This window comes from Sinohyriopsis cumingii, chromosome 1 (assembly GCF_028554795.1).
Source record: "Sinohyriopsis cumingii isolate HCF-2022 chromosome 1, ASM2855479v2, whole genome shotgun sequence".
NCBI classification, from domain to species: Eukaryota; Metazoa; Mollusca; class Bivalvia; order Unionida; family Unionidae; genus Sinohyriopsis; species Sinohyriopsis cumingii.
In genome coordinates this window covers 162,333,779-162,357,301 of record NC_142961.1, presented here as the reverse complement: position 1 = coordinate 162,357,301, position 23,523 = coordinate 162,333,779, and the positions used below count along the sequence as shown (strand labels likewise).

General features: G+C 35.8%; 1 protein-coding gene across 1 annotated transcript; it reads right to left on the bottom strand.

The window, feature by feature from the left end:
• Window positions 1-2,419: 2,419 nt before the first annotated feature.
• LOC149808274 (cell division control protein 42 homolog) lies at window positions 2,420-4,287 on the bottom strand. Its single transcript, XM_089950391.1, has 2 exons — window positions 3,988-4,287; window positions 2,420-3,731 (listed from the first exon to the last, which is right to left on the bottom strand). The coding sequence occupies exons 1-2, from the start codon at window positions 4,073-4,075 to the stop codon at window positions 3,271-3,273; spliced, it is 549 nt and encodes a 182-aa protein (XP_089806517.1). The 5' UTR covers window positions 4,076-4,287; the 3' UTR covers window positions 2,420-3,270.
• Window positions 4,288-23,523: the final 19,236 nt, after the last annotated feature.

The window sequence follows — 23,523 nt, the reverse complement described above, 5'->3', positions numbered from 1 at the left end:
AGGTTGACAACATGCAAAAACAGCACGCACCTCTGTTATTAGCTGTGTACGTAAACGCTGTCAGGATGATCTTGTATAATATCTTCAAACGTCACGCTATCAGGGTTATCTTGCATATTGGCTGCCAATATCACGCTGTCAGAGATCATGCATATTAGCTGCATAGTCACGCTGTCAGAAGGATCTCATATATAAGAAGCTGGCGTCACGCTATCAGGGGCATCTTGTGTTATGTATATTTAAATTGCATCGTTTGCAAGTTATTTTTTAAAATTTCATTACATGCTATTGTAATGTAACATTGTATGTTGGACTTGACCTTGTTCAAAACTGAATTCGTTTCTGCCTGACCTGAATTGACTTTTTCTGTAAACAATAAACGCATAGTTAAAATATACTCTCTCTATGTATATGGGTTTAAAATCAGAATTATTATTAATAAAAGTAAATATGTTTATTTGGGTCTAGGTCTAGGTTTTGAAATTTCCTAAGTGTATTTTACATAGCCCAGGTTCTGATTTATAATAATAACTAATATTTTTTATTTTGTAAACATCAGATTCATTATAGAAGGATATTTTCCATTATGTAATAGATTTTGTTAGTAAATGTTAATTGTGGCCTGAGGTCAATTATATATTCTCGTTGTAACTGAAAGGATTTTTCATTCGTGCTGTAAGTTCTAGCACAATCAAGTTGTTTTATATATTGCGTCCAGTATTATTTCGAGCTGGAATCTATTTTCTTCAAACTATTGAATTCAAGTGATTCTTTCCCCTGAAAATACAAAAGTGCTCTGATAATATTTTAAAATCGAGACATTCACTGAAATTTATAGCGAATTCAAACCTAAAATTATATTACTGTGATTCAACAAAAGACTGTTGGCACATCCAAACTCTATAAGCTACCACATACATATCACCTTCAGTGTTGGATATAATTTGGACTTCTACTGAATTTTATTCAGGACTTTAAATTATTAGGACTTGAGTCTGCAATTAAAAGATTATTTGGAATTGGATTCGTAAGACCGTAAGTTCCGTTTTTATTATATTTTTACTTTGTATGTTACGGAAATAAATTATTTATTGAATTCTCCAAAGCTTGTTGCCTTTCACTCTTTTCTGTGACTTATTTTAAGAGCATTGACTCGAAACACTTGTATATTATATATTAGCTGCATACGTCACGTTATGAGGATGATCTTATCGGGAGTGTGATTTCATGCAGACAAAGACACGTGCATAGTTCCTGATGATGTGTTCGCTATGCTCACACTGCCGTTCATGTCAGAGGCGTAGCTATGATATTTTGCGCCCGGGGACGAACTATAAAATTGGCGCCCCAGCCCCCTCCCCGTTTAATCACATTTTTGAATATTACCCTTGTTTACTTATTATAATGTAACGTTGTAAGCCTCATTTTGGCGCCCCTGTACCTTGGCGCCCGGGGACATATGTACCCCCTGCCCCCCCCCCCCCCCCCAGCTACGCCTCTGGTTCATGTTTGTAAAATGGGAATGCAATTATAGCGTGGATTTCTCCTTCAAAATGTGTTTTCACATCTGGGATTTGCCCGGCTTCCCAAAAATCTGCAGGATATTGCTGTTGTATAAACAGACCGATTCTCGGTTGCTTTGTTCTTCTGGTGCGGCATCATAACCAGTAACAGAGATCAAAAGTGGAACAAAAAGACACTGGGATAAATAAAATTAAAGAAGCCGCACCACGTTTAAAATATATTGGAAAAAAAATCCTTTCTTTTTGTGTCAGTACAGGTGAGGGTTGAAAGTACATATTATCGAAATCTGTGCAACAGATTGTCTTTCTTCTGGTAACTGTGTACAACTGTTTTCCACCGGTGTTTATGATACGTAAGACAAGCAAAGAGAAAATAATGCACAACACGAGCGGAAATAAGCTAACTCGGACACTTTATACTGAAATATGACAAGGTCAGGCCAGCAGATTACAGGCAGAATCACCGGCGCGCACAGGTCGTGAGGTGTTTTTATAAGCAAAGCTAACCATAGATTTTTAGCGCGAACTCGGGTCAAAAGAGAGATATTTAAACAAATTAGAACTTCTGGGTTGTTCTGGAAGAAACGTTTTTACCCAACCATACAAAAATGCGGAAGTGACTTAAAATTATATAGTAAATGCTTTTTAATTTCTACATTTTTTTTTCTGGGAGAACTTATAAATCAATTTTTATATCGATTGTCACGTAACTGACAACTTGTATGAACATCTCGTCTTTTTGGGAAGAGTTCCTGAAACTATGAGAGAGAGAGAGAGAGAGAGAGAGAGACGGGGGGTGGGGGGTGCGGGGGCTAGAGAGCGGTATTCCACACAGTAAATGACCTATCATTCATAGTATGCACACACACACACACACACACACACAACTAAAAGCGTACGTTTATCACATTTTATTAAGATAAAATTCTGAGATGTACATAGCCGACCAGCGGCATGGTGTATACATAACCATAAATAGCAATAAATATGAACAAATCAACCTAGAATTTCATTGGACATAGGTTTAAGGATTATACGCAAGACACGTGCACTTAGAAATTCACTTTGAGCGAATGCGCATGGCATGTTTGTTCCAAGACACAGACAATAACATTGCACAAATAAGTGACATTTAATACGAAAAATAAAAGCCTTAGAAAATCAAAATGAGATCAAATTAATATATGGAGCGGAAGACAGAACTGAATGCAAGATTGGTAAATAAATGACAAATTACATGTCAACCACTGACATTTTACAATCGTTTAGAAATAAAAAGGAAAATATTGGTAACTCATATTTTTAGACAGAGGGCGAAGGATCGTAAAGATGGAACTGACGAACTGAATGAAAGTCACCAAAGAACTCTTATTAGCCATTGTAAATCCCTCGTACTCAACATTTTTCATTTCTCACACTTCGTCGTGTTCATTATACATTAAACACCATGTTGAACCCTCACATCTTTTTCCAGCGCGTGTTGAAACGAAGTACCAACATTTCCTCAAGGAGACCATTATGTCCATATCACACATACGATATATGTAAATTTGTTTTTATTAGAGAATACATCTGTCATCGAACAGAAGATGGATTTCCGATGCTACACAAGACCAAATATTATCCTGCACCACAGTTATATCAATTGGATCCTGTTGAAATCCTTGTTAGTAGAGGAAAATAGGGCTATTATTTGGTAGATTTTTGGATCTACTAAAAGTTAAATCCAAAGAGTTCTGAATGAAAGTCACTCGGCAAGTTTTTTGAACATTTTCTTCAAAATGTTTGATTTCTTTTTCCTTTGCTTGACGCCGCATAGGATCACATTCTGGAATACTTCTGAAACACCTTCTTTGGTGACAGCGGAGCACTCAATGAACTTTTCAGCCCCAATGTCCTTGGCTAACCTCTGTCCATCGGAGGTAGACACAGAACAATCCGTATCGTGGTCGGTTGTGTTTCTCAGGTCGACCTGAGTGGCCACAAGGATGACCGGCTTTTTGTTAGCGCTTCCCAAGAATTTCTGGATTTCGGGAATCCAGTGGTCTTGTACATTGTAGAAGGACACTCGGTCCACCACACAGTAGCAGACGACAATTACTTCACTCTCTTTGTACGAAAAAACCCGGAGTCCCTCGTAGTCCTGCTGTCCTGCTGTATCGAACATGTTTACAGTGCATCTGTCCCCTGTAATCGACTGACTGCCTGCTAAAAGAAAAGTAAAATAAATAATTATTTGGTGACCAAGAGTTTATACTGCTAATGCTATGACTAGTGTTCCAGCTTTTTTTCTTATTAACATGTTTCATTACAAAATATACACACTTTTGTCAATACTTATAATAAAGTTAGTCAAAATGTAGGAGAATCCGAATTATGGATACATAAAGACTTAAAAAGAATGCAGTCTGAATAAGCGATGTTACACATTCGATACATGCAATGTCCTTAAAATGAAACTTACTGGCAAAATTATCAAAGACTGTTGCCACGTATTTCTCAGGTAGTTTTTCCTTTATAAACGTTAGAGCTAGGCTGGTCTTGCCAACCATTCCATCTCCAACGAGAACACAGGTGATAATTTTAGTTTCCACTTGTACTTCCAGCTTTGTTGTTTGAGTGAATCAGCTGTTTTCGTCAGTCTATGCTCCTTGTATCTGTCTTCTCTCTGCCTTGTATTAGCAATATACTAAAGTGATGTCAGCTCTCGCTTATAAAAGGCGGTTCGAAAGCTATTGAAGACTCAGCCAATCGAAATGTGTGGGAACCTGGAGAGACTTGCTTTTTAATCCACACAATTGCTGGTACTGTATGACCCCACTGAGTAGGTAAGTACACTAATACATTTTGCTGTAAGATCCTATCAAGTCTCACCAAGGACGTTATCGTGTGACTAGACAAGTACACGTATAAACAACAGAGTTATATGTAAACAATTGGGCTCTATGTACTTTCATAAATCTTTTCACAACTGGCCACTGAGTTGTGTTAAGAACAATAAGGAAAACTTGTATATTATTCTTTTTAGGTACATTCTTTAGTAGCAAGTCAGCCGTCTGTCTCAAAAAATAAATATTTCGCACAATATCTGAATTCTCTGACAGGTGCAGAGTAATGCGGGTGGGGACTTAAATGAAAGATTTATTTCTTTCGTAAATTAGTGAATCACTTGAAGGTATTATAAAAACATCTTGCATCTATCATAAAATTAAAATGTAAAATAAAAAATTTAAACCAATAAATATTGCCATCGTGGTTTTGTAGACACTATTGTAAATCTATAGTGCATGCTTTAATTCCATTTGTAATCATCAGAGGAAACTACATAAAGCGATCTCATTTAATTAGAAAAGTTATTTATCTAGGTCTTTTACTTTTCACTCTTCCTAAAATGCTAAATTAATAAATTTGCATCTATTCCTAATCCTATAATCACCTATGTATATTTTATTCTAAACGTAAACAAGACCATTAGCACATATAGAACAAGAGAAGATTAATGGTTTCTCTTTCCAAAAATAAAAACTTAATCTTGAATCACTACTTGAATTGAAAACAAGATCGACTATCAAACCCCAATATAACTTATCAAGTGCTGCATTTACTTTTGTACAGGTGAATACTTTATAATAATATATAATGCCGTTTAGTCGATGGACATTTGTAAAACTACAACCTTTGAAAGTCCGTTGACCAGACTCAACAGACTGCTAAGATTTTCTCTCTGTTATTAAACTGAGAGACCAATTGTTTGCACGAAAGAAAGAATGAACGGCGACAGCGTTCCTGTATTTAATCTGCGTGCAAACAATGGAACGTATATCGTGTTAAATTAATGGAATTGCTTCTTGAACAAAACTCTTTCATAGTGGATATTGCTTTACAACCTCTTTGCTCTAATCGTTACAATACCGCAGACGACAGTCGTTGTTTATAGTAATATGACACTGGCTTACAGATGGTCAATAGAGTGTTCTACATTCTAAACTGAGCATGCTAAGAGCGTCACCCCCCATCCGCAGTTGAAATTTTCTAACCGAGATAAAGAGCGGATCCGAACTCAAGACGACCGACGAAGTATAAAGATCATGGATACACGGTAGTACTAGAGGTTTGATGGGTAAAATCGAATACGATCATTTATTTAATGTTAATTAAAAACTTAAGCAGGATATGACCTGGTCACCTGGCTTCATGGTCTTACTGTTAATACATTTTTTAAAAGTTGCAAAGCCGATACTTACGTTACACATGTATAAACAACTAGATGAAGCATCGCGTTTATATCTAAAGAAAGATTAATCTATTAAAAACAATACTAATTTGTTTCTTTCTTTCTTTGACGCAATGTGTGAAAAATAATCTTTTGTGTATGGGTTCGTGTATTTTGCGCTAAGGAAATAAAAGGTATGTTTGGTGCAAGAACCGACTCATTTTGTTTTTATGTACCTATCCCAATCTCCTATTGTAAATGGAAATTCATTTCATTCACACGAAAGAGCATTCAATCAGCAATCAACTAGACACGACAAAAAATATTTCATTAGACATGTTGAATACTGTAATTTAATTATACTTGCGAGGTGAGTGACTCAGAAGTATTTGCCAGAACGTGCCGAAGCAATTCTATTTGTTTGTTGCTTTTTTCTGTAGAGAAAACTTGACGAACCATACCATTATTCAGTCCATATTTGTTTGCTAAAGAATGTGTTCTAACATTTAAAAGAACATGAACATAAAAGCTAAATATCACACCCTCGTCCTTTGCCCTCTGTGTCCTCTCACGTGGAAGTGCCAGTAGTACCGGTTAACATAAGCTACTCGATACATTAGTTTAATTTCAAACACGTTTGATGGCCAAGAAGTTGTTCCAAGTACACGTTCCTCTCCATTATACACTTAATTAAGTAATTATTGATCACGCAGGCAAGATTTGTAGAATAAAAAAAACAAGACTGGTGACGTAAACACATATAATGGAATGAGAAGGATGAAGGGAAGAGAAAAGCTGGGTTATATTATTTGGTTTTGTCTATTTGGTAAAATGTTAAACTGTAGAGACATATGTTTGTGAATCTTTTTGTGTAGCTACACATTACGGCATTTCCTTTTGTTGCAAAACGTCTTTTTCTGCTCTGTAAAGTTCGTTGTCAAATTCCAGTGGTATTCCAAATAAGTTTTAATACTGGGTGTGTTGATATGCTTGTAGTCTCGAACGTGGTAATGTGCAAATGGCTTGGATTGTGGCGATGTGCTAAAAGTTTTTTTGATGTATCAACAACAATATATTCCAAAAATGTCCTTTTCAGATTTGCTATAATTCTAAATTAATGTTTCTACCCAGAATATTATCGATGAGCACTTTGTATTTCCAGTGTATAATAATTTGAATAAATAGATCCACCCAAATGAAACTCTGATCATATCAATAAGACCGATTCTGCTATGTTAAGATGTTAAGGCATGAATGAGCAATTTTTCAAGCAAACAACATTATGTAAAACACTAAGACATATTATAGAACCAGGATGATAAACATGTTTACGTCCATTGATAATGATCCTAATATGTAATCTATACTCTGAGAGAAATATAAGCGAAGTATTATTTTGTTTTACATAATCAATGACTCTAGTCAGGTACACAGTGAACCTGAATTTGGACAAGATCAAGTACAAAATAAAATTGTACATAACATATAACCATTAAGAAGAGCCAAAATAATACAAATTAAATATACACAACAATTAACATACATTAATGACAGTCTGTGATAACAAACATTTCTTCATATTTAACATGAAAAAACTCCATTTAAGCTGCCACACTTGAAATGTCCTTTCGTCGCCTGGAGCCAATATCAACACAAACTGCATGACAATTAAAAAAAATTATTTAGAATTTATTAAGGTTTTGCAAATATTAAATATTTCAATTGAATCAATTGATACCAACAATATTAAAACTGAGTTGACCTTCCGTCAGAAAAAAGAACAAGAAATCTAGAGCAGAGATCAATCATTGGTAAATTCAACAACGACGGCAACTTTTTATATTTTAAATGTCAATAACGTCGATGACTGTTTCCGAAAGAATCGGCGTTGTGGTTGATAGTACAAACCATCGGCTTGATAAGATATCATGGAACTAGGATATCGATTTAATAAGATATCGTTGAAAATAAGGCGATCGATATGGTAAGATATCGTGGTGGAACTAGACCATCGGGGGTGTCATTGCATTAATAGAGGATCTCAAATGTGTAATGATTTAATATTGAATTTATGAAACGAGTTGAATAATGTCCAGCTTTTAACAAGATAGAAAGAAGAATGAATAATTTAATTCATTCTGACAGACGCTGTTCCTTTTATTTGTTGTGCGTAAAAAATAGTCACAAACAAAGTTGAAATAGTAAAGGCAGATTAAAGACTTTTGCCAACTATAAATTCAAAGAACATGCGTAAATCCAAATAAACAGAACATTTTACAAAAGACAAAATCATTTTTCAGCACAAAATGTCCAATGCGTGAGATGTACAATGTTTGATATGGTGCAACACAATAAAGTGCCAGTGTTTACCTTGAAATTTCACATCACAACTTAGCACTACCCTATTGCAATATTTCTTTGAAAAGAAGATTACTGGATGCAGAAATACATATATTTACTGTCATGTATTTGTGACCGGATATTTTCAGTATTTGATTTGGAATATTTGACTGTACAGAAGACGTATACAAACTTTATTTGGAGTCGGAATTGCATCACATATTTACCGCATAATTATGCAGTGGTTGGATAAGTTCTTTCGGTTTGGAGACATGTTTATGTTCATGTTCTTCTGTGAACAGCGGTGAGTTTATTTTCTTCTGGTATGGTAAACAACACTGGCTTTTGTTTTGGTGAAGATTTTAGCTTTATTGTACATAAAGTTGTAGCACTCTTACTTGGTGTTTGTGTGACATTTGAAATTGAATGTAACACCCTGTTTTTCAAAATATCATATATGTGAATATTATAGGGATTACATTTTCTTGCAATTGTGTACAGTCTCAGATGTATCGCGCATACACTGTACACACACACACACACACACACACACACACACACACACACACACTACATTTAGAAGGAACTTGTATATATTATATTCATTTCCACCTGATGAAACTCTTTATCAATGTTTTATTGTTCAAACATGAACAAATGCAATGAGCGTACTAGCAGTTATTCAGGCTGAAAATTCAATGCTTGCAATGCTGCATTTTGTATTTATTATGAAATACTTCCACCCTGTTGTTTCCTGTTGAAGCATTGTTGACTATACATACAACAGTTATATACTTTTAAGTTTCTCGAAGTTTGAACTCGTGTTGTCAGTGTATGAATATCAGCATCTGTAAATTGATCGTAAAGTTGCATATAGACTGTTGTCATTTGCATTACAACTATAACTGGGTACACACATAATATCATGAATACATTTAGGACTTTCTTTCGACACGGATAGACTATAGTAAGGTATTTTAAAAGATATGTTGATTTAACTGCTGATCATTTCTTTCTACATATTAGACCTTCCCAGAAATATTTGACAGATTGTTTTTCCAATTTTACATATCATTCTGTCGGCTATTTTGTTTTCACTATAAAAAATGAATCTAGTATTGCAGTATTCAGAATTTAATTATTTGCCACAGATCGCGTGTTAAACATTCAAACGTAATTTAATTATTGTCCACAGAACGCGTGTTGAAAGTTCAACATAATTTAATTATTCGTCACTGAATGAGTGCTTAACATTCAAAATCTTTTATGTCTTCTTGAAAATATTATGGGGATCGGCAGCATCCTATACGTTTTAAACAAAGTAAACATAACTACATCGCCCATATTTATATACACACTCCTGTTCTGTACTGAGATCGGTCACAAGTACTGGTCAACAATAATTGCCCACTAAAGTAGTGTCAGGTTTATTGTGTCCACATTCAAGATCGTCTCCATAAGAATCTACGTTTAGGTGGTTTTCACCCAAGCTATCACTCAAAACTAATTTATTACACTTTAATAAACCAGGAATTATTGGCATTTTCTTCGTATCTTGTAGCAAATATGTCACTGGCTGGTAAGAATAAATACATGATTGGCATTTATTATGAAGTGTGGTATCGATAAATTATAGACGCTTCTAAAGTGCAAACCTTTTCTCACACACGTCATCTTTTATGCATGCAGTCTGTCTCAACTCATCAGTTGAAACAACAGAATGGTTTGACAGATCTGACCTAAAACTAAAATTTATAAGTTTTTCAACTTTGCATTGCATCATTAATTCAGTCTAATTGAAGGCCATTGACCAATACGCCACCTTTAGTTTTCACATATGTATCGTTTAGTAGATACCAATACTGTCTAAATGGCAATCTTGTCAAAGTCGTGGGGATTTACTGAAGTTTATTAATTGGCAATGTTCTTACAAAATATGCCCCAAAATAGAAAAATATTGTGTGAAATATAAAACTTAAAGATGCGTATTTTTGTAAAGTACTGACGTCCTGGTTGACCTTTTCACCCACTGATTTGATGAGATTTCTTGAGACTGGAAAATTATGGAATCCTTATAGATTAACAACTTGGCTGTCTACCAGTAAAAGTAAGTAGTTCAGAATGAACTATAAACGGGTATTATTGTCAAATTTGTACAAAGTTAAAAGCTTAGTATTTATTCTTGCAAAATTTAGAGTAAAGATAACAAATTATCACCGGAAGATACTTTCTTAATAACCTGAAATGATTAGAGTCGATTACTTTGAATATTTTGATCCATGACAAATACAAGACACAATGTTTGGTGTTACATGTCTTCGGTAAATAGCTTTATTTGTTCTTGCTGTGACTTGTCTTTTTCTTTTTTTAATTTTTCAGCAAGTCACGATAGCTTACAGAATGAAAAAAAAATTGAAAGGAAGGAGAGTGCAGCAAATCATTTCGAATATATGATGAATACATTTTATATATATATATATATATATATATATATATATATATATATATATATATATATATATATATATAGATAGATAGATAGATATATAGATATATATACATACATATATATATATATATATATATATATATATATATATATATATATATATATATATATATATATATATATATATATATATATATATATATATATATATATATAAAGTCACAAAGAGAAAAAGAAAGACGTAACATGCTTGGAAAGGTTGAAATAAATGGGTCTAGTATTTCTAGTTTTATTCTTTGCCACTTTTTGTGCATTTTACGGTTCACTCAAACCATACCGCTTCCATTCTCTCCGCGGACGCTATTATGGCAAGGAAGCATTTGCACTGATCCATTTCTGGATCGTGTTGAGTGGAAAGGAACATCAAAAATTACTTTCTTGTATGTTTTCTTTTATCGCTAATAGTTGTGAAACTGTGTGTGTGTGTGTGTGTGTGTGTGTGTGTGTGTGTGCGTGTGCTTTGCATTTTTAACGTAGCTTTAACAATTTTTCAGTCATATCGCTACGATGTCTGCAGTGTGACAGTTTATAGTGATGTCTAGCACTGGGGCATCATGCCACAGACGCGTAGCATGATGTCCCTCCCAGTCACATTTTCCTGACACCAGGCCGACCAGTCCTAACACTAACCTCTTAATGCTGAGCGCCAAGCGAGGTAGCTGTTAGTACCATTCTTGTAAGTCTTTGGTATGATAATTAAAAAAAAAAAACAGCAACGCAGAGGAGTAGAAAACAGTTTAAAGTGGATACATCCTCTCTCGGGAGGTAACATTTTTCATTTCAATTATTGCAAGGCTATTACGGAACAATAGTTGCCGTACTTTTTTCATGACCTTTAGTGACCATGGCTTCGAGATTGTAGAATTTTAAAAAAATATAAATTATAGAAATTACTTAATGTAACAATGGAAAACTCAACCACATTTTTAACTCTCGAATGATAACACGTAGAAATATGAAGTAGGTGCAGCTGTGTTGCAATTGAGGACAACAATACCATGTAACAAGAGACATACTCCTCTGTGACTAACACGAGTCTTCATTGTATTGATGATAGCAATACCATGCAACAAGAGTCATACTCCGCTCTAGCTAACATCAGTCTTCATTGTATTGATGATAGCAATACCGTGCAACAAGAGTCATACTTCTCTGTGACTAACATGAGTCTTCATTGTATTAATGATAACAATGCCATGCAATAAGAGTCACACTCCTCTGTGACTAACATGCGTCTGCATTGTATTGATGATATTAATACCATGCAACAAGAGTCATACTCCTCTGTGACTAACATGAGTCTTCATCGTATTGATGATACCAATACCATGCAACAAGAGCCATACTCCTCTGTAACTAACACGAGTCTTCATCGTATTGATGATAGCAATACCATGCAACAAGAGCCATAATCCTCTGTGACTAACACGAGTCTTCATCGTTTTGATGATAGCAATACCATGCAACAAGATCCATAATCCTCTGTGACTAACTCGAGTCTTCATGGTATTGATGATAGCAATACCATGCAACAAGAGCCATAATCCTCTGTGACTAACACGAGTCTTCATCGTATTGATAATATCAATACCATGCAACAAGAGCTATACTCTTATGTGACTAACATAAGTCTTCATCGTATTGATGATAGCAATACCATGCAACACGAGTCACACTCCTCTGTGACTAACATGAGTCTTCATCGTATGAATGATACTTAAGTTTCAAAGATTATGACCAATTATGATTTTGTCGATTGTGAAGATTTATTCATCTTTACATAATGAACATATACGAATCCAACATTGTATGTGTTACTTGGAATCAATCAACAAATTTTGAACGGATAAAGAATATAAGATCAGCGTATTGCACATTTCTCCAGGTAATTTCAATGTGTCTACACAGTAACTGCTTTTAATTAGAGCGCTTTTGTGCTTAGCCAAGATATCTCCTAACGTGCACATGCCTCACAAAGCTCAATTTCGAACAACCTTAAATAAATTTATACTTATATGACAGGAATTGGTTCACTATAATCATTTAACAGAACTGTTGGCGAGAACGCATTAGTTGTTTTCATTTTCTGATAATTTATGTTCGGATTTCATCATACATTCACAGATCAAGTAAGGTTTATTAGTTATATTTTCTGAATAAACATGGTCTCGAACCCTCAGAATTACACATCCGTGTGCTGTAGACACCACACTTATATTTTTTGAAAGTTTCAGGTACATAATACCTTAAAAGTGATCGTGGGAGTAGGAGAAAGAGGAGGGAAAAACATCAGTGTAAAAACCATCAAACTACCTTTTTTAAAAGAAGAAAAGGCAAATTATATTCACACACGCACTTGTTTATTTTGATGTAATGAGCGACCAGGTGCTTCAGTGCAAATCAGACAAGAATTGTACTATCATTTGAAAATGTCGTCGAAGGGATAAGCTGTGTTGTAAATAAGTGGAAAGTTTTCTGAAGCACTAAATCTTTTCCAACGACACAGTGAAGTACCGTTTATACTCGCTTACAAGTCTAGTCCACACATAGACCTGATCTACCATAGCATAATAACGTTGGTAGAGTAGAGTGTGATACTTGTTCGGCTGATTACTTCTAACAAACTGCATTGGCCGAGATGTGCAAATGGACCGACTTATAAGCAAGGACATACAGTTTTAGCATCGTTTTTTCTTTAGTTCGCAAAAAAGTCCCTCTTGCAATCAGCCAGTATTGATAAAATGACTTGACCATCCAGTAAAAGAATCGATACAATTAAATCGAAAAAAGACATAGAGGCCTTTAAAACTGAATTAAACACAGACGTTTGTTTAGGGAGCTTTGCGGTGATTTCGACAGTTGATTAAATTAAATAGACGTTTACATGATGGATTCGAACAAGTTCTTGATTTATAAAGAAAACATCGTTATGGAATAATACTTTGGCATTGCTTAATGAATTATCAGCCTTGTCGTAATCATGGCTTGATCAGCATTGTAGTGACCACGACTTGATCAGCCTTATAGTGACAATGGCTTTGTCAGCCTTATAGTGACCACGACTTGGTCAGCATTGTAGTGACAATTGCTTGGTCAGAGTTGTAGTGACCACGACTTGATCAGAATTGAAGTGACAATGGCTTAGTCAGCCTTGCAATGACCGCGACTTGATCAGCCTTTGAGTAACATTGGCTTGGTCCGCCTTGTAGTGACCACTGACCACGATTTGATCAGCATTGTAGTGGCAATGGCTTGGTCAGCCTTGTAGTGTTCACGCTTGATCAGCCTTGTAGTGACCACACCCTAATCATGTTGGTAATGGTTACGTTTTGACCAGCCTTGGAGTGACAACGGCTTGTAGCTTTAAAGATAAGAACGGAACACGTTGATACATAGAACTAAAGGTGAAAACATAACGTGTCACTTTTCCAGCGGAGAGTAAATGTCGTCAAGATTATTAATGTAAAAGAAATTTCAGGTTTCAGAACGTTATCATATAGTACTGAAAATAAATGTGTTTGCGTTCGGACACAATTGTCCGCAGATACATTCCGTTTTCTTTTCTTCCTTGCTGATATCTACAACGTTGACCTTGATATGATTGACATTCATTTGAAATTAACAATAATACATGATTAATGAAGGGAATTATTATTTCTATATATCAGCATACATATTATATTACCATAACACATATTTTTCCTGTCTGCGTGGGTTCGAGTCTCGGATTCGGCTAATGTGGATATGTGAGAAAGCTTGCCAGTAGCTTCTCGTGGGTCGGTGGTTCTTTCCGGGGTTTTCAGGGTTCTTCCTCCACCATGAATACTGGTCGCTATGTATAGCCTATCGTGTGCTGAAAATGGCGTTAAGCCCTACAACAACAACAACATATTTTCCCTCTCTCATAAAATGTAAAAAATAACAAATTATAAAATGCTATACATTTATCGGTTAATCAAGTTGAAAATTCACTGTTTTGTGTTTATTTTGATGTTCGCAATGAACTCTTTTTACCGCATTTTTCTCGGGCAGAGGCGCCTTTGTCTCAAGCAGAAGAAAGTATGTAAAAGTTCTCAGTACATTTGGCAGAAAGCCGGTTGTAACGTAAATATGTTCTGTTACACCTACTTGATTTAGGGTTTGGTGTGTACCTTCCAGTCTGTCGTCAAGTCAAGTGGAACGGTGCAGCGCTCGAAGCAAGAACTTTCTGTACTTTTTGAACCATAGGTGCATCGTGGGTATTGATGTAAGCACAATAGCGTCAGTCATTTACAAATGGAGAGAATCCAAAAGTTTTTTTCCTTTTCACCCATGGATCATGTTAAGCTACACTAATGCTCAACAACAGAAGGTAAGATTGATGATTGTCTACGAAAATCAAACAGACTCATTTCTTGACATATATACAACTATTATCTTAAAACTTTAAGTGTCATGTGATCAATCTATGCTGTGGCTTAAAGTGTATGCAATATGGTTATGTAGTCGCATTTACAAAAATAAATTTTCTTATTCTAAAATTTAGTACTAATATAATCTAATCAAAGTCTATTAAATCTTTATTGTTAAATTATATGCATCTTAAATGTCCTGAATAAATCTTCCAGAAGAAAATGACTCATCGCTATGTAGTTTACAACAGCGGAAAGGTACTAAATGGGGTCGAGAAAAGAGGATGTCGGGTCTGTCTTACTAAATGATACAGTAGTATGAAATTTTACAACACGCGCTGCTTTCATTCTGACATCACAAAGCGTGACATTCAGTCCAGTTTGTATTGGATCACACCTTTAGGTTAACCTCGTTCAAAAATATCTACGTACTTTAACCTTGATTTTTGCCGGATGCATTTCACAGGGTGTGTTAATAATAACCTTCCAGAAGAATATGGATGCATGATGATCCAAGTCAAGTGATTGATCGCCATTTGAACGTATGTGTAATTTAGTTTAAAAAATTTACAAGCATTAGTGAATTAGTCGGTACTGAAAGCCTGCATAATCTGTATATTGAAATTATAGTACTGACAAATTCGAATCCGAATTCACTGTGGGAACTGTAAAACTATTTCATGCTCTTTGAATTTAAACGCTTTGCAGGAACGTCTTGCCGAGTAGAGACAGTTGTTTTGCGTTTTTTGTTGATTGGATGGTGAATGTTATCTTTATGTTCAGACTACAAATTATCCCAACAAAACAGCATTCTAGCTGCAAAAAAAGACATAAAAAATCAAGCCAAAACAAAGCAAAAAAAAAAGAAAAAGAAAAAAAAGACAACAAATAAAAATAAAAAAAACCCACCAACAAAAGCCTTGGACCTTATTAAAACCAACCGGATAACGTTTACATGTAAGTGAAGAGTGTGTACTGATGGTTACTCTACAATCTTCAAAAATATACAATCCCTGTGAAAGAGCCGTGACTGCATTGAAATAGAGAAACTCTTATTCAAACCCTTTTATCGCATCACCATCCTCCATTAAATCTAGAGAAATCATACTTTCTCGTATGAAGGACGCGTCTATTATTCATTTTGACACTCGACTTGATCCAGTCTGTATAAGTGCACTGATCTTGGTTTTTTTTGTTTTGTTTTTTTGTTTTTTTGTTTGTTTTTTGTTAACCCGTGAATCAACTGAGCCCCTAGTTGCATACGCATTTGTGGCGAGACTGTTCTTATTATTTACAGTGTGAGTAGAAGCGTGGACAGGATTTGTGGGACCTAGGAAAAATCCTCAAGTAGGCCCCAATGAATTATAAATTGTAACGGCGTCGGGACCCATGTATTTAGACCTTGTTGTCATACCCTGTACGCAGCCGTGAGAGGAAGTAGTCTTGTGTCCGGTTATCAGCCCATGTAAAATATTGATTTCATCATCTAAAGGTTACAATAATAGAAGATTACTTTAAACACTGGTCCACACGAATACGATCCAATAAATTGCATTAAGGCAGATGCAAGCACGGATGCATATGCCAGAACGCTCGATAGTTATGTTTGCTGTACTTGCCGATGCATATCGTACAGATGCCGACTATTTACTGAGAAATGGGGGCTTGACATTTCATCAGGTACAATCTGATTAAAATAGACCTCACGCTTGGAGTCTGATTTTGATCAGACTGCATCATGTATAATGTATTGACGTTGAGCGTCATCACTAAAGGAAGCATCCAACGTATATGTTCCTCCCTTGCCCTTATTGGGACGGACATTCCTCTCTGGTCATTTAGACTGGACTGTGGTACTGATCAACAATAAATATCCTCTGACGTTGTCACATAGCTTGTGTTAACATTAAGGAATTTATTTTCAACACGTACCTTCTTTACAATCATAGACCACATTTTACTATACCATAATTTGTATCTACCGGTTCTTCGTATCATAGAACAAATATGTCAGGTGTCCAGCATGTTTGAATGAATGAAAAGCACGCCGGATTGAAAGTTCGATAGCGTTAAATTGACGCGAATGATAAACTATGGAGGCGGAATATCGAAATAGTTATATGCATGTGTATTAGTTCCATGCGCGTATTTTCTATTATTATATCCTGTATATTCTATCCTGCATAAAAATAATATATTTTTATTTTCTATTACTTCTATGCTTAATATTCTAATCTGTAAATTCTCTTTTGCATTTCTGTGTGGAGGATGCACATTCTAGATGTCATTTGAAAGTTACAATGTAGCGCAATGTAAACTGAAAACTGGCTGTGAACAAGACGCAAGATACTAGAGGTTAATGTCTGATTATGATAACAAAGGGCACCGTGATAACCCAATGAAAGCAGTGACGTGGATAAGATATAATACACAGTCTAATCACGGATGACTGAAAAACGGATCCAACCTGTAATGTCTCGACACGAACGTACAATTTATTGAATGATAAGAGTATAAATATTCCCTTCTTTCAGAGTATTATTTGTGTTTTATGTGGGTTTAAAAAAATTGTACAGATGAAGAGATGAGAAGAAACCACTCATCATCGTGCATGCATAGTTTCAGCACAATCTCCAGTGTTTACATTTTAACACTCTCGCCTATCCTCCAAGTTATAATTCTGTGTGTGTCTCTCTGTCTCTTTCTCTCTCTCTCTCTCTCTCTCTCTCTCACACACACACACACACACACACACACACACAGGTTTACATATTGCGGCGTGCCCCCGGGGTGGTCGAGTGGTCTAAAGCGCTTGCCTTCATTGATCACTGACATCACACCTCTGTATGTGCTGGTTCTAGTCGGGGGGCCAACTTGCGTATGTGAGAAAGCTTTCCAGTAGCTTCCCTTGGGTCATTGTTTTTTCCCGGGTTCTTCCTCCACCAGATATATTGACAGCGATATATCACCTATCATATGCTGAAAAATGGCGTTAAGCCCAAAACAACAACATATTGTGGCCTTTCGATTTGCATGTATGTGACATCATGGACATATACTAGCAAGATGCTGAAACGAATGGTCAGAAGGACAACAGTGCTGATAAAATGCATTGGACGCATTGTTTGGTCAGAAATGCATGATTTTTATTCTATAACCTTGTGCTTGCCTTGCAAAACATTTAACTTCATGTACCCATAATAGTCTAAACCATCCCTTTCAAACCAAACAATTCATATAATTCACGTGGGAATGATTGCACTCAAAAGAACATCATGTTTTACACTTAGCATCATATTTTTGTTTAAAAAGAACATCTAGAGTTATAATGAAAGAAGATAATAATAAAAAGAAGAAGAATAAGAATAAGCCAGTATCACGACCGAAAGCATACTACTGCTTGTACACCTGACAACCGTCTTGACTGCATTTAAAATGAACAAGACGTAGGATGCACCTAAAAAGTAGCCGTCTTATATCCACATCTGGTTGTTAAAATATCTAATATTTTGTGTTTAATGGATATTTCTTATTTCTATCATACGCCTTAGGTAATAATAATAATAATAATAATAATAATAATAATAATAATAATAATAAAATAATAATAATAATAATAATAATAATAATAATAATAATAAAGTAATAATAATAAAGCAAATGCCACGACGGAAAAAGACTACTGCTAATATTTTTGTTTTAATGCATATTTTGTATTTGTATCATACGCCCTTCATTTACATCCGTCAACTATAAAAATGCATTTTATTGCACCTTATATACATTGTATTCTAAATCTTTGAAATTGACTGATAAATTCATGAAGAATAAGGAATAAAAAACGCCATTCTTTAAGTGAATGTTGTAACAATTATTTATCATGGCAATCAGGACTCACGCATGAGAAAATCTCGCGTCTGCAATTCTCATTTCGTTGTTCATAAGTCAAGTGAGTTTGAATATGTTAATTATGAAACTGTAACGTTTCAAGAAATTAATCGAATGCATAGGTGATTCGTCTACAGCATTTAAGGCTATGTCCTCTAGCAAACAGAAAATAAACTTCACCTAACTATTGCTGATCCGCTATCTTTAACGCAGAAATATTCTCATAGTGCATATCTTTTTCTTTTCAAATTAAAAGTGTAGATTTTAGTTTCCTTTACTGATTAGTGCGGTGTTCAAATGGAATCACTGCGGCGCGAAGAAATCCAAAATTTCGTTCACGCTGCAAATACTGTCTAAAGACACTAAACAATGTAGTATGCATCCATTCATCGTAGTGTTATGTTCCTTGTCAACAAAGGTCAGGCTTTCTTTCTGCCATGTAGTGGCATTGACTTGAAGGTTTGTCATTTATTAAATAAAACAATAAATAATTTACACGAAGAGTGAAAGAGATGTATACAATGTCATTGAAATTTGGGACATGTTCATAATCTGGAAGATCACTAACATTAAAAAGAATATCGATAATGGAATCTTATGAAAGCAAAGAACCAGTAGCTGTAGAATTTAACGGCATGAATCCTGCATAGCCTAGTTTTGTTTCCATCATGAAGAGCGCTTTTTCTGTAGCCTGTGATAGCTGATAGCAAGACATAGGCATCTCATTTCCTTGATCGACGATGATAGGTGTGTCAACAAAGTTAAGATGTTCTCTATTCTGTTTCGGTTTTTACAAGAAATGAATTTTATATTTTACATGATTCGTCAAGTGTGGAAGATTGAAGATCGATAACACATAAACTGATAATATTGATCTTTTTGATGCTTTGGAAAAATTGAACGAACATATTATTATAGATTCTCGATAAATAAAATACAATGAGACAGTATTTATAGGGTCACAAATGCTAGAATAGATTAATTTCACAATAAATATATTTACACGACCGAAAGATCTGGGGTCATGGTTGATCAAATTAAGTACAGCATAGTTCAGACGTTCTTCTGCCTCGAAGTTGACTATTAGTGTTGAAATTTAGTTTGCATTATCCACTGCTACCGAAAGAAGATGAACATATGTAAAACATTTTCACTGAAGGTACCTTGGAGTATGTGGTAACGAATTTAGTTAGGCACCCAGTTCATATCCTGCGTAAATTTTCAATTTCGTTAGCAAGTGAGGTAAAGCATAGAAAATGGCTAGAAACATGCTACTTTGTCGTGTTTGTGTGTGTGCGTGGGTTCGTGTGTGTGTGTAATTTGGATGTTTAACGTAGCTTTAACAATTTTCAGTAATATCGCTACGATGTCTGCAGTGCGGCAGTTTATAGAGATGTCTAGCACTCGGGCGTCATGCCGCAGACATGTAGCATCATGTTCCACCTAGTCACATTATCCTGACAACAGGCCTATCAGTCCTTACACTAACCTCTTAATGCTGAGCGCCAAACCAGGCCGATACTATTTTTATAAGTCTTTGGCGTGACTCGGCCGGGGTACGAACCCACGATCTCTTGCATCCGAAGCGGACGCTTTAACCGCTTTGTCCACAGTAACGTTCTGCTGTTTAGTCGGGTTTACAAGGTATATGACTAGGAAATATTTGCTTGAACCATTCCAAGTATTTAGCCTCTCTGTGTATAATCTTTGTCGAAGAAAGTCAATAATCCTTCCGTTATTAAGATTCTTGGCTAAGGAATGAGCCTTTTATGTTTAGAAGATATCATATGCCAGAAAACGTCATCGCAATAAGTAGGATCATAAATATACGTAACACTCAAAGATCACACCCTATTTACACATGGGGCTTTAAATTCTTTTCCAGTAATTTAGAACGGCCGCAAGTGCGAATCAACAGCAAGTACCCGTTTATTTACGAAATCCTCACTCGAAACTTATTTATTACTTTCATAAACCATAACCTATCTTCAATCGAATTGTCCATATAAGCCCTAAGGATGAATGGAGGACAAGCATGAAGTTCTATATGGTTCTTTTAACGTCAATCACAGTGTAAAACCTTTCTCTCAGATGTCATTTGCGCATGCATATTAGCTGGGTTTCTTAGCCTTGAAAATAAGAACGACGCGAGAAATGGAATAAAACGACACATATATTTGGCATATGTTCTAAACCCACAATTGTCATCAAACTAAATTTGTAACATGAAAAATAAAACCAATATATGAACTGAGATATATTAGTCTTCTTCCTCTTCCCACTCCTCTTCCTCTTTTTCATCATCATCATCATCATCATCATCACCTCAGTTCTCAGTTCGTTGGAAATAAAAATTAATCTTTCTCGAGTCCATCCGTCACGAATATCCCCCAACATTCTTTCCAGCAATGTTGCTGTCGGATGCACCCAAGCTGGCTAGTCCGAGTTTCCTCTGACCCTTGTCACCCCATTTTTGATATTTGGATATTTATGTTGGGGTGTAGGGTCAGAGTCCATTCCCTATCCAAAAGTTGCAATTGTCCGACACCATTTGGTGTCGGCATGGGGTAGCCGCTTATTAGCCGGCCCAACAAACTTGAACGATCTTTCATCGAGATATACCCGCATGAAATCGATAGCAATATGATTTTTTTCTCTCAAAAATCGTGAGCATAGCATTCGTCATGTCTTTAATCCGCTGACAGACGAGACGAAAGTACTTCGTTGCTGAAATTTGACCTGGATCTGGCTATTTGCATCCCGACATGACTACCAAGCTGGCATATTATCGTCTGGTGCTAGTTTGGGCTGTTTTGCAAGGACAGTTTTTCCCCACTGTGGTTTTGTTGCCACAACCAACAAATTTTTCTCTTGAGCATCCTCCTCCACAAGATGTTTTATATCAGCTTCCAACCTGGCCACACAATCCTCCAGCGAATCTTCCTCATCTTCCACTTGTGTTTGTTCCCCATATACAATATCAGCAGGTAGGGTGAACCATGCAACTCTTTTAGGAGGGTTATGTCGCGAAAATAAAGCTTCCTGCGAACAATGGAAATACAAGGACAATAACGTCACACCGAATCGTCTAACCGACCGAGACTTCTCTAAATGGGTTAGCTCATTTTGTTACTTTATCTTTGACGTTTGTGTTTTCGTTTTTTGAGCGTGCTTGTTTACATGTTGGGCACTTAATGTTTGTCGTTACCCTCCCTGCTGCTGTGTCTCTAAACTAAGAATCTTATCGAGACCTACACGATACCTCGACCGAGGATTATGTAAAGTTATTGTGAAAGGTAGCTTACGCTTTTAGTTCTGAATTTAATCATACCCATGTCACCTGAACACCAAGTCTGATGGATGTTTCTTAGTGTATGTGTATTGCTCGGTTAAGTAAAACTAAAAGATTACAATTATCTCTGATCACATTAGGTATTTGTATATATCGCAGAGTAACATATGTAATATCCGTGTTTTATGTCTGCCTTGTGAAAATATCTGAGCTGGATTTGATTGTTTGTCCAGCATCACATCATCGTATACTACGACATTATTAATAAATCCATCGAGATCATCTACAGATGAGGCTTCATCAATATCGGTGATACATTTAATCACGTCTTCATCCTCCTCCTCCGATTTCGCTTTATCGTCATCCTCCTCCTTCGACGATTTCGCTTCATTATCCTCCTCCTCCGATTTCGCTTCATCGTCCTCCTCCTCCTGATCTTCTAATTTCGCTGCTTCGTTAAAATCTTTAAGCACATCTTAGCATCACTGATAGTCGATGGATGGTGCTACCAAATATAATTTATCCCACTTGAGCCATCTCATTATCATATTAAGCAACAATTGCGTCTTGCCAGACCCAGATGGACCTATCATGATTGTTCTGATAGAATGTGGTAGTGCTGCATGATGCTTGATTGGTTCTTGCTCTCGTGTCGCTGAGAAGTCAATGATATCCATGTTGTAGAAATATAATAAATAATATGGATCTATATTGTGTTTGATGCAGATCATCCACCCCCATAAGTGCATTAATAACAAAAAATAAAACTCGTGCGCCTACAGGCAAGTGGGTAAAATGTGGTACAATCAAATACAAATTTATCTCTAATAAAACAGGTGGAGATATCGCTGTTTCACTGGGAAAATTACCAGGGGCTCCATGGGCTAAATATCCATGGGAAAAACATCCTCCTGGATATTATTATTGTGGTCCTGGAACCCTACTTGATATTAGACTTGAGGAACGAAATCAACCAAGACCTGGAGAATATCCAATAAATGCGATTGATCAAGCATGCCACGTTCATGATGTTGCGTATACAAATCCAGATTTACAACAACATATTGCGGACGGGAAGTTGATTCACTCGTTAAATTCCATAAAAGATAAATCTGTCACAGAAAAACTTGATAGCTTCCTAGTAAAATCTGTGACGAAAGGTAAACTAGTGTTAGGGGCTGATAATTAGTCGGCCAATTATTATGATAATAATGGAATCGATTTATTATAGCCTAAGAGGATATTGGAGGGGTTGATCAGCGATTAGTAAACTTGCTGATGCAGCAGGTGTCACGCGTTCTGTTGCTGCAAATTGGTTAGCACGACAAGCAATACGGCAAATATTATTTACCACCACCTAAAAAAAT

Coding starts and splice junctions, on each gene's coding strand:
- LOC149808274 (XM_089950391.1), bottom strand. CDS start 4,075: ATGGTTGGCAAGACCAGCCTAGCTCTAACGTTTATAAAGGAAAAACTA. Junction 3,732..3,987: donor AGTCTTTGATAATTTTGCCA/GTAAGTTTCATT, acceptor CTTTTCTTTTAG/CAGGCAGTCAGTCGATTACA.